This window comes from Harmonia axyridis, chromosome 3 (assembly GCF_914767665.1).
Source record: "Harmonia axyridis chromosome 3, icHarAxyr1.1, whole genome shotgun sequence".
NCBI lineage: Eukaryota > Metazoa > Arthropoda > Insecta > Coleoptera > Coccinellidae > Harmonia > Harmonia axyridis.
The window spans coordinates 50,673,323-50,687,055 of NC_059503.1; the positions used below are offsets into that span (position 1 = coordinate 50,673,323).

Sequence of the window (13,733 nt, forward strand, 5' to 3'; positions counted from 1 at the left end):
GGAGGCGTCCTGTATGTATATTGGAAAGAGAAATGGGCCATCAAGGAGAAGCCATCAAGATTTGGTATAAAACCGTAAGAAAAATGTAGTCTCCTCATTGTTATGTCCGATTGTGGAAAAGTGATAAACTATTTGCGGAGAAATAGTTGAAGTGCGAAACCCGAACATTATTGTTGAAAACGGACAAGAACAAACTCAAAGAAGTACACAAGAACAGAGTGAAACCGTATTTCTCGTAGCAAGTAATAATTACTAAACAGTGATAGAATTAAGAGACTGATGTAAATATTTAATTAGGAAAATACTGTATTAAACCTTTTAGATGTAAGATCCATTGAGATTATGAAACGTATTATGTATATATAGATATTAAGCTATAAATAAGTCAAAAAAAAAATTTATATTAGTATAGAAAATGTTTTTCTCTCAAAGGGGGAAAGTGTAGTATGTATCAGTATGAAGAACCTGTATATTTTCATACTTGAGACGACAAGGTCCGTATAACCAAACACCATCTCAAAATATAAATATATTTACTATGTTTACCCTTGTCGATCGTGTTGTATTTATCAACTCGCAAGGTTGTTGTGAATATACAATATAAATAGTAAATATATATTATGTTGCTAGATACATAAAGTAGTAATAATGATCTTATTCAGGAGTAGTCTGTAATTCATTCATTTGATGCTCACATTCTTGAACTACATCATGTGAGTTTTCATCTGTGATCAGTACAGTGTGCAGTAAGAATTAATACCCTTTGACGAGTCTGGAGAGTATTAATTAACCATTCCTTCAACTGTATAACGATTGACCGAACCAACCCTAGCTGGGTACATCACACACCGCTCGACATAATGCTATGGCAAAAGTATTTCATCAGGCAATTGCCATTAAAGCTGGCCTCATACTTACCTTCAAAAAAGCATATGAATAATTACCGAAGGCTGTACTTGAAAATGACCAGTTCAAGTTATACTGGGACAATCCGATCGTAAGAGATAGATCGATATAACATAACAGACCAGACATGGTGCTTTTTGATAAAGAAGAGGGTAAAGTTACCATTATGGATGTTACTGTTCCGGCCGATGATAGCATCAGTAAGGCATACACTGAGAAGCTCACAAAATACCATGATTTGGCTTTTGAAATGAAGGAAATGTATAGATTGAACACAGTTCTTATTCTCCCACTGATAATTACCACCAACGGATTGGTGGAAAGTCACCTTCCAGACAATATAAAACTCCTTGATCAAGACCTTGAGTTGATCAGCACAGCTCAGAAGGAGGTAATACTGTGGACAACCAGGATTGTCAGGATGGTTTTGACAACTACCTAGGAGAGCCTTGGTCGTGAGTCGACCCGGCTCCTTTCTACGGAGCTTACCCATTATGGTGATTGAAAAAAAAAAAAAAAAAAATATATATATATATATATATATATATATATATATATATATATATATATATATATATGAATGTACAAGTAGTAGGAAACCCCGAATTATACAGGGTGTTTCATTTTATACCGAACAAACCTATATAGTCATGTAGATGACACGGGAGAATCATTTTTGCCTTATGACATATACCTCGTTTTCGAAGCATAAGCGAGATACAGGCTGTGCAACGTCATTTCTGACCAATATTCTATTGAGTGTGGTCAGTTATGTATAACCTTTGAAGTTAAGATTTTTAATCAAATCAGACTATTTCTGAGTGCTCAATTCAGAAAAAGTGAAGAACCTTGAAAAAAAAACAAATCAAAATGGCGGAAAACCTGCAACGTTTGAAAGTTTTTTCCTCGGTTGTCAATTTGAGTTTGATTTTTTGAATCATTATTTTTCTGAGAATTTCTGTGAAAAAATTTCTTCAAAAATCGAACAAAAAATTTTTTTTACATGTCTACAGCGAAAACAAAAATTTCACCCATAATTGAACAAATTTTTCACTATTATATATTTCTATACCAAACACAAATATGAAAACCGTATCGAGAAATATCCAACGGTTCCTTCATACATGTCATCCAAATTTCTCCTTCAGTTCTCTAACATAATTGGAAAAAAAACTACTGGTTGGGCTTTGAGGGCCAAAATTTTGAAATAACACTGCCGAGAAATTCCAGACGGACGTATTAAATTATCGAAGAGCGAAAAAAAATTCGCTGTAATTTCAATGAATTTCTGTGGTGGAGTCGAACTCCCGAGGTATTACCCAGAATGTAAATTTAAACTGATGCAGCAATATTAATTTTCATAACCAAGCACATAATTTGACAGTATAATCGCATTTCACTGAATACTATTTTGCAAGTTCCTTGAAAAGAATTTAATATTGAAGCGAATTCCTCAGGTAGGAAATTCAGAGAAATTTGCAGATGTTGGGTACTTCAATAATTTTCCTGATATTGGGGGTATTTTATTATCATTGGAGAAATTTGTAAAAATTATGCATATTTCACGAACCAGAGAGTTACAAAACCAGTTGTTGTTTTCAATTATGTTAGAGGACCGATGGAGAAATTTGGATGGTCTTTATGAAAGAACCGTTTTATATTTTTCGATTCTGTTTCCATATTCGTGTTAGGTATAAAAAAATTATAATCATGAGAAATTTCATCAATTTCTGCTGAAATTTTTTTTCGCTGTAGACATGTAAAAAAATTTTTGTTCGATTTTTGAAGAAATATTTTCACAGAAATTCTCAGAGAAATGAGTTGATTCAGAAAATGCAATACAAATTGTCAATCGAGAAAAAAAAATTCAAACGTTTGCAGGTTTTCCGCCACTTCGAATTTTTTTTCAAGGTTCTTCACCTTTTCTGAATTAATCATAAAAAATATCCTGACTTGACCAAAAATCGTAACTTTAAAGGTTATACATATCGAATATTTCTAAAACAACTATAACACAAAGAGTCGTTTCACAGATTTCATCTAAACATTAATTAAATTTTGACTTATGCATCATGTTTGACTATGAATTTGAGAAAGACATATTCTTCTAAATTGCATGAATTTCATGAAGAGTCTTTTGAATAGTAATTTTTCGGCGCCTCTGTTGAGAAAAAATCAATAAACACACCTCCCCCAATAAAAAACGTCACCTGCTCCGATAATAATTCGCCATTTTTGATTTCTCTAGCGTTTTTGCTAGTCGTTTCTTTCTGAAGTCGTTTCGACTGAGTTTATTTTTTTTCGAATATTTTACCTACAATAAATTCCTGGATTTCTTCGACGCCGATCAACAATACGTAAGTAATATATCTGATTCTCGCATTCACAAGACACGGTCGATGAAAGATTACCTATCACAAGATACAAAAGACGGTAAGGCATGCAAAGCTTCGACAACTAAATAGGATCAAAAACATAAGTTCCGCATTTATCAGTAACTCGTTTCGAATGCAGAATCGTAGGAATTTTCCATATGTTGAGTGTGCATACAACTTCCACGTAATTCGAAGTGTTGTTTTTTGTCTTTGTGAAATACATTTCATCCCTCATTCAATAAGGGTGATAGGCAATACTGCATATTTTGGTTGGGTTACCATGTGTTATTTATTGAACAGGCGGCTTAGTAAAGACGGTTTTTAGATTTTTAAATTTATTACAGGAAATGTTGATGAACGCAGCAAAGCGGACCAACCTCATGTTGTTTTTAAGAATAAAGACTATATTTTTTCAGAAATATGAAAGGGCACAAACTGGGCTAAACTGCCGCCCCTCGAAAAGAGGCGCCTGAAACAGTCGCTTCACTGTTTCACCCCTAACGCCGGTCCTAGGTCTACCTTCAGTTGAAATTTGGCGATTAGAGTTTTTTCAAATGAATATCCATTATCCATTTTTTTGAAAAGCATTCAAATGACTCCTCGTTGGCGAGGATATATATATATATATATATATATATATATATATATATATATATATATATATATATATATATATATATATATATAATGGATAAGAATGTTGGGATGTTTCGATCTAGGAAATTCAGTGATACACTTTTATATCATCCCAACATTCTTATCCATTAGATATATTGCGATCAAAAATTTTCTTACGAATTATATATATATATATATATATATATATATATATATATATATATATATATATATATATATATATATATATATATATATATATATATATATATATATATATATATATATATATATATATATATATATATATATATATATATATATATATATATATATATATATATATATCAACAATTTTAATTCCCAATATACAACAATAGTTATAAGTATGATATAATATTTCCAACACCCCTCATCATACTTATAACTATATATATATATATATATATATCTTCGCCAACGAGGAATCATTTGAATGCTTTTCAAAAAAATGGATAATGGATATTCATTTGAAAAAACTCTAATCGCCAAATTTCAACTGAAGGTAGATGCAAAATAGTATTCAGTGAAATGCGATTATACTGTCAAATTATGTGCTTGGTTATGAAAATTAATATTGCTGCATCAGTTTAAATTTACATTCTGGGTAATACCTCGGGAGTTCGACTCCACCACAGAAATTCATTGAAATTACAGCGAATTTTTTTTCGCTCTTCGATAATTTAATACGTCCGTCTGGAATTTCTCGGCAGTGTTATTTCAAAATTTTGGCCCTCAAAGCCCAACCAGTAGTTTTTTTTCCAATTATGTTAGAGAACTGAAGGAGAAATTTGGATGACATGTATGAAGGAACCGTTGGATATTTCTCGATACGGTTTTCATATTTGTGTTTGGTATAGAAATATATAATAGTGAAAAATTTTTTCAATTATGGGTGAAATTTTTGTTTTCGAAGTGGCGGAAAACCTGCAAACGTTTGAATTTTTTTTTCCCGATTGACAATTTGTATTGCATTTTCTGAATCAACTCATTTCTCTGAGAATTTCTGTGAAAACATTTCTTCAAAAATCGAACAAAAATTTTTTTACATGTCTACAGCGAAAAAAAATTTCAGCAGAAATTGATGAAATTTCTCATGATTATAATTTTTTTATACCTAACACGAATATGGAAACAGAATCGAAAAATATAAAACGGTTCTTTCATAAAGACCATCCAAATTTCTCCATCGGTCCTCTAACATAATTGAAAACAACAACTGGTTTTGTAATTCTCTGGTTCGTGAAATATGCATAATTTTTACAAATTTCTCCAATGATAATAAAATACCCCCAATATCAGGAAAATTATTGAAGTACCCAACATCTGCAAATTTCTCTGAATTTCCTACCTGAGGAATTCGCTTCAATATTAAATTCTTTTCAAGGAACTTGCAAAATAGTATTCAGTGAAATGCGATTATACTGTCAAATTATGTGCTTGGTTATGAAAATTAATATTGCTGCATCAGTTTAAATTTACATTCTGGGTAATACCTCGGGAGTTCGACTCCCCCACAGAAATTCATTGAAATTACAGCGAATTTTTTTTCGCTCTTCGATAATTTAATATGTCCGTCTGGAATTTCTCGGCAGTGTTATTTCAAAATTTTGGCCCTCAAAGCCCAACCAGTAGTTTTTTTTTCAATTATGTTAGAGAACTGAAGGAGAAATTTGGATGACATGTATGAAGGAACCGTTGGATATTTCTCGATACGGTTTTCATATTTGTGTTTGGTATAGAAATATATAATAGTGAAAAATTTTTTCAATTATGGGTGAAATTTTTGTTTTCGCTGTAGACATGTAAAAAAAATTTTTTGTTCGATTTTTGAAGAAATTTTTTCACAGAAATTCTCAGAAAAATAATGATTCAAAAAATCAAACTCAAATTGACAACCGAGGAAAAAACTTTCAAACGTTGCAGGTTTTCCGCCATTTTGATTTGTTTTTTTTTCAAGGTTCTTCACTTTTTCTGAATTGAGCACTCGGAAATAGTCTGATTTGATTAAAAATCTTAACTTCAAAGGTTATACATAACTGTGCACACTCAATAGAATATTGGTCAGAAATGACGTTGCACAGCCTGTATCTCGCTTATGCTTCGAAAACGAGGTATATGTCATAAGGCAAAAATGATTCTCCCGTGTCATCTACATGACTATATAGGTTTGTTCGGTATAAAATGAAACACCCTGTATAATTCGGGGTTTCCTACTACTTGTACATTCAGAGAAAAAAACTCTACTCATTTCTAAAATATTCTGCATTATCTTCATCTATGAATAATGAATAATTCATACAAAATAGATCGCTGTTGAAAATTAACTCGAATTTTACCCGGTGAGCTTATTTGTTCCAACTGCAGAGGAAAATTTGGCAATATGTTTAATCAAATTTTATCTTAGCTGAATCAAATTATTGGAGAATATTCGGCCTTTTCATATAATCAGGTGATAGAAGCACTAGCTGCCTCAACATTTTTTGAATGATTTGAGAAGCTGTGGATTTATTGGATTCCACAAAAATCCTCTGTAGTTTGAAACATACATCCTGTTGCACAAAACCTCAAAAACAACAATATTTTCTGCATTTCTTGGTGCTTTCGCTATTATTTTGCCAGCGAATTGAAGTTCTTTTACAACATTCATCACAAAAACGCTTGGAATGTCTATTTTGGGATGAAATGTTTCAAAACACAAATATCATCAATATAGAATATTCAACACCAAATAACCATTGGCAAGAGATTTCACTCTGATTCTCAGATCAATGGACTTGTTTGTTTTGTTAATTTATAGTTTCTAGACATCATAAACAAAGAAAAAGGTAATGTCCTCATATTCGTCAAAGATCTATGCCTTTAATCGTCGCTTCGAAGCAGAATGGCTACTCGGTTCAAGCTTGTTCATATATAAAACCGTAAAGCTCATGTGCATGTCAGTGGCGACGCCAGCTTTCAAAAACAGGGTTGGCCAAGAGGGGGCCGGATTTTTTTTGGGGGGGCCACATTTTTTTGGGGGGGGCCAGATTTTTTGTGGGGGGGCAGAGTAAAGCGAAATTATAGTTCTTTTTATCCTCACTATGTAAAATTTTAGAGGAACCAGCAGAATTTAAGGAATGCACGGACTTCCCTCTGCACCCTCCCCCCTAGTTTCGCCATTGGTGCATGTCCACGGACATTCTGATGCTATTGAAATTCGGTATAGATATTTATTATTGCAGCCCATTCGGATGTACATTGAATTATTCTATAGAAATTTTAGTTCATTGGAATGAAAGTGGGTGGAAAGTGGGCGATTCACGAACGAAGGAATAGGCAGTAGAGAATTTTTACATGGTGAGTGCAATAATTATATAATTCATTCTTGTAGTTATCCATATAACTTACTTTTTGTGAATCTATATCCACACAACCGACTTTGCTTCTTTGGCACTCTCTGTCAGTCGTACATTTCTTATTTACTAGAACACTATTTCCTTTCGAATCCATTACATGGAGAGTATGACAAAATGTTTCACCTGCAACAAAAACTCAAATAAATTTTCATTATAAATTATTCCATCGACTTGGCGTTATACGAAGTGGCATAGCTTATAATGAGAATTTTAAAATGGCTAATTAGCTATATATTTTTATCTAGGCCGAATTGGAAAAAATGGTAAGAAAACCCGAGTCATGACATTGTGACGTGTCGACTTTGACTGAGCCGGGTCACAAGGCTTAATTCGGCTCGCGACTACACTCAGTGAAGATGGGAGTGAGTTCTTCAAAATTCGATGGAAATTAATAATGGGCGCCTGGTAGCGATATGCCTGTCTCAAAAACGAATTGCGTACTCCTCTACCAGAGTAACAATAAAACAAATCAATCAAGTCAAACGTTTATTCAAAATTGAAATTTCTACAGTGGTTGATATAAAACAACGGAAAAGAATTCTTTCATTTACCAAGGGCTAGAAGGGCTTCCTAAAAAACTATAACTAACACTCAACAAATGCCAGAAGGGCTTCCTACAAACTAAACTATCTAACCTCATCGTAACAACTGAAACCTTTTATCAAGCCAACACTCGGCTTAGGCTGAACCTCAAATTTCAGTACCGACACTAAACCTAAACGGAGTTCAACAAACTCCTAATATACAAGATAATAAAGCAGACAAATTACCGAGTTTAACAATAAGATTGACCTCAATCACAGTTCCTCAAGGAATACACAAATACAGTGGTTGTTATAACTGGCTGGTATGAAAAAGCTGGTTGAATAAGGTAAAAATAAATTCAAGTCACAAATCTTGAAAAGATGCACAAGTATTAAAGTTGTTGAAGGAAATAAATGGCCAGTTAGTGAAGTGCACCTCACCGCAAACTGCTAACAATTTCTATAATATATATATATACATATATATATATATATATATATATATATATATTTTTTTTTTCACCTTATAGGGTTGGTATCTCTTAGTGCCGGGCAGAATTTGCCAAGGCATTTCAGATAGATGTAAGGAACTTCCATACTATTCTAACATTAGCTAGTATGACCTCTTTCTGTGCTGTACTAATGAGGTCCATATATATACAGGGTGTTTCCTAAACATGCGGCAAAAATTCAGGGGGTTGTTCCTTGGACTATTCTAAGAATATTTTGTCCTTTGATGATTTTTGAAAAACCTATTTGTTTCGAAGATATAGGGGAAACAAAATTTCAGATAATAACATTTTATTATGAAAAATTACATGAAAATTCAACTCAACCTACAAAAACTAATGAATTTCCATCAGCAAGTCCATAAATGAAATGCATGTCAGTCATCTCGGTGTTTGTATAGCGATTCATAATAGTCAAAGATAAAATGTTAATTGCTAATACATCACAAAACGAATTCAAATGAAAACCGTGTTTAATCTGTATTCCTTTACCATCTGCACTTATCAATTTTTAGTCAAAAAACTGGCCGTTTTTAGTAATTGGAATGTTGTTAAACAAATTTAAAAATAAATTGTACCTACTTAGTAAACACAGTGCGGTACGCATTTTTATTTAAACTATTATTAATTTTAAAAATATGAAAAATGTTGTTCGCCCTGTATCTTCGAAACAAAGGGGTTTCTCAAAAATCATCCAAGGACAAAACATGCTTAAAATAGTCCAAGGAACAACCCCCTGAATTTTTGCCGCATGTTTAGGAAACACCCTGTATATGTATATATATATATATATATTGTATATATATATATATATATATATATATATATATATATATATATATATATATATATATATAGCGGAGAAACACGTAGTGATTGTGGACTTCGCAGTGCCTTGGGACTCCAACCTGACAAGATCTTATAGAGAAAAAATACAGAAATATGAGGCACTGTCTCGACAAATAAGAGATATGTGGAGGCTGAAACGAGTGGATATAATGCCGATGATAATAAGTACTAATGACCTTGTAGACAAAAAAACGATCAAGCACCTAAAAGAGCTGAACCTGCCAACCAATGCTATCACGTGGATGCAGAAGGCAGTAATATTGGGTACGGTGAACATCATAAGGCAGATTATTTTTCCGCATTAATGCCACCAAGACAATAGAAGATCTCTTGGCTAACGCCCGAAACGCTTCAAGGAACTCCACGGAAGTGTGAAATTTAAAAAAAATATATATATATATATATATATATATATATATATATATATATATATATATATATATATATATATATATATATATATATATATATATATATATATATATACCTTATTTACATATGATAATTGATTTCTACTCTTGTGCTAACGAAATATCAGATCTTTTTTCGCTAAATTTGTTGATGTTCTTGTTCATTGCTTTCTTGAGAGCTATTGATTTGTGTTCAAATAAGATCTTTACAACTCTGTATTTCGGTATGTACTATTTTTACATGTTTTGTGATTGCCATATTTTTTGACTGTTTTCTATTGCTATTGTAGAGTCCTGAAGAAGGTCCCCATCGGGATCGAAACGTCGACTAAATGAAATAAAGAAGAGTGAAATTATAACACTTATCAATTTTCCCACACCCCTTATCATACTTATAACTATTGTTGTATATTGGGAATTAAAATTGTTGATATATATATATATATATATATATATATATATATATATATATATATATTTTTTTTTTTTGCACTATCACACTCATGGGGATAGTTCTACAACTCTCTCGATATTTTTTACCAGTAATTACTCTGATCGCCCATTTTTGTTTCAAGAAGATTCTATTCTATATATATATATATATATATATATATAAATATTTTTTTTTTGCACTATCACACTCATGGGGATACGTTTTACCTGTCGGGCAAATCTGCCAAGACATGCTACATTCCTTGCAAGACCTTTTTCACTATTCGTATCGTCCCCAGAACGACCTGCTTCTGTGCTTTTGAAATTACCGATCGATCCAAACATAGCCTCTCCGTGTTCTCAACCAAGTGCGCCTCCACCAGTCCGTTCATCGAAATTATCAGCGGGAGAACACTGATCGATCGCAACTCATACATCTCCCTCATCTGCATAGCCAGATCTCCGTATTTTGTCACCTTCTCTGTATATGCCCTCAACAAGTTCTCATCAGCCGGTATTGTGAAATCCACTAGAAGGCAAGTCTTCCTTTCTAGATCGAACAATGCCATATCCGGTCTTTTATGTGCAACACCCCGGTCTGTGATGAGAGTCGCATCCCAATCCAACTTGTACCTCTGACTCTGCAGTAAGATCTTCGGTTCGTATAGGTGCTGCTGGATTTCATCTTTCAGTAGACCAAGCTTTAGGGCAAGTTGCTGGTGATAAATTTTTCCCATCGCGTTATGTCTGTCCAGGTAGTCCCTCGGGGCCAGAATGGGACAAGACGATGTCAGATGTTGAATAGACTCAGGTGCGCCAGAACATCTTCTACATCGATCCGAGGGAATGTCCTGTTTCGCTATATGCTTCGAGTACATTCTCGTTGGCATGACCTGGTCCTGAATGGCGATCAGTCTTGCCTCTGTCTCCGGAAAAAGGTAACCTGCACGAAGGTAAGTTAACGATTCAAATTTATTAACTTCTCTTTCTTCCAGATGTCCCGGATACCTGCCGTGCAGTGCCTTAGACTTCCACCTATCTTTCAGCTCGTCTATGGATGGAGTCGACTCCTGGATACTCTGCTCAGTCAGCCTGAGCGACAATATATTCTGGTCAGCACAGCGTAGGGCCTGAACGAACTTTGAGTGTTGAGACAAGAAGAATTCCCTAAGCTTACTAACAATACTTCCATGTGCTCTCTCCAGATTGACCAGACCCCTTCCTCCCTGTTGTCGAGGAAGGTAAAGACGTATAACCGATGAGTGCGGGTGGTGCATTCCAAACTTTGTTGGCATTGTTCTGATTGCTGTCTCCATTTCACGTAGGTCCGTAACTGACCAAGTCAGTACACCGAAAGAAAACATCATAGAAGGAATAGCCCAGATGTTAATTGCATCGAAGAGGAATTTGGAGTTCAGCTTTGCTTTAACAGGGTGTTTACTCGTCTGTACAATTTATTCTTAAAGGAATCTTTCATTTCTACCATTCTGATATCCAAAGCCTGCCCTATTCCCAGATATTTATAGGTTTCATGCTGTCCCAAGGCAGGAATCGAGACCTGCATTCATGAGGACTGTATTCTCCTCCGCTTCCTGGATCTTTCCTCGCCTCACCTCAAGTGTTGCACACTTTTCTACCCCCATCTGCATGTTAACTGAGTCAGTGAACGAGGCAACAAGTTCCAGCAATCTTTTCAGCTGATCTCTGCTGGCAGCGAACAGCTTGAAATCATCTATATAAAGCTGATGGTTAACCCCAATATTTCTTTGCTTATCGATGACGTACCCATATCCCGACTTATTGAGGAGGTAGCTTAAGGGGTTCAGCGCCAAGCAGAACCAGATCGGACTTAATGTATCGCCCTGAAATATACCACGACAGATGTTTACCAAACCGAAGTTTTGAATTCCATCTTCCATCTCCAGAAGAATACAAGTTCTCCAGCTCTTCATTAGGTAGCCAAGAAACCCGACGACCCGTGCGGGTATACCGTGCATCTCAAGCACCTTCAGGAGCCACGTGTGTGGCACAGAATCGAACGCTTTTTTATAATCGATCCAGGCAACAGATATATTTCTAAGCTTCTTCTTAGCTTGTTTATTCAGTATATGATCGATTATGAGGAGCTCCTTGCATGCTTTAGACTTTTTGCGACATCCACCTTGCTCCCTTGACACCATGTTACTCCTCCTGAGATGTTCGCATATTTTCCCAGCAAGTACAGCAGTTAGTATTTTATAAATCGATGAGCGGCATGTGATGGGTCGATAATTTTCAGGATCAGTGGAATCTTCTTCTTTCGGTACCAGAAACGTCCTTCCCAACGTAAAATATTCTGGTATAATTGTAGGGTCATCTAAGGCCTTCCGAAACAACCCTGCCAAACTATTGTGCACACTGGTAAAGTTCTTCCACCAGTAATTCTGAAGTTTGTCCACTCCTGGCGCTGCCCAGTTTTTAGAGTACTTCAGAGCTCCCTCAATATCCTCCATAGAAATTTCGACTTCATTCATTTGGTCCCCTGGTAAACTCGCGCTTACGTCCTCGATCCAATATGCTTTTTCGTCATATGAGACCTCCGTTCCCCAAACATCCGTCCAAAATCTATGCGCCCTAACAGGATTTAGCTGTTCCTTTTCCGCTGTGTTTTTTTGTTCTTCGAGTTTTCTGAAGAACCGCTTTTGATCTTTTGCGTACAGCCGATTGTTCTTATAGCGTTTTACTCTCTCATTATATCTTCGGATACGGCTACCCAATGCTTTTATTTTCTGTTTCAGGACATCGCACCCGAAAGATATCTGATCCCTGAAGTTAGGATCTCGACGTTTTATCTTGAACTCAGAAACCACCTTCCTCACAGCCTTCAGGACTCGTCCAGACGGAGCTGACGCATTGAGGTAAGCATATATTACACCAATTTTCCTTCTCATACATGATATTTTTTGTTCCAGCCGTTTCCTCCATGGTGGTGTTACTGTCGGTGTCGCCCCACCAGGTTGCTCCAAAATCCCAAGACCAAGCACCTCGCACACCGTCACAGCACCAGCGTAAACTGAATCGACGATCTCATCAAGCGTCTCCACACCTAAAAGTTGTTGTTCCAGGAGGGCATTTACAGCCCTTACAGTTTCAAGTGCATGCCTGGTGTACTGCACCCTGGGAATACGCGGCCTCTCCTGCGGTAACATTCCCGAGTATTTTACACAATTTTTAAAGAAGGCATCCTCAACTTCCTCCTGCCGTACATCTCTTGGGAGTATTCCGCTGCTTTTCCTACGGAGAGATGATCTTCTAGTTTCGATCTCTGTTTCCAAAACCTCTTCCTGCGCTATCACTCGTGGAAAACAACTTAACTTGATAGCATTCAGCTCTGCCTGTGATAATTTAAGATTGCCAATTATCCATCTAACTCGGTTGGACAACAGCTGTACATATGCAGGTCTTTGGGGGCAGATGTCCTTCCATATATCAACCAAAATTTAGCGATATCTTCTGTCGGTCGACTGAGCAAGTTCCGAAGCAATATAATGTGCACGCATCACCATACAGTTATCTTCCCATGTCCATTTCGTGCGTCCGTCCCGTTGTGGCCTTCTAGCGGAATGAGCTCTCGACTCATTCAAGCTATTCCGGCTATCTCTTCGAGCCACAGAACTTGACCTTGCGGAACTAT

At 35.4% G+C, this 13,733-nt stretch overlaps 1 protein-coding gene across 1 annotated transcript in view; it reads right to left on the reverse strand.

Moving 5' to 3' along the window:
• LOC123676855 overlaps window positions 1–13,733 on the reverse strand; it is a 264,151-nt gene that overhangs the window by 97,357 nt on the left and 153,061 nt on the right. Inside the window, exon 3 of the mRNA XM_045613112.1 lies at window positions 7,329–7,459. Within this exon, the coding sequence (XP_045469068.1) occupies window positions 7,329–7,459 (131 nt within the window). The remainder of the gene's footprint in view (window positions 1–7,328; window positions 7,460–13,733) is intronic.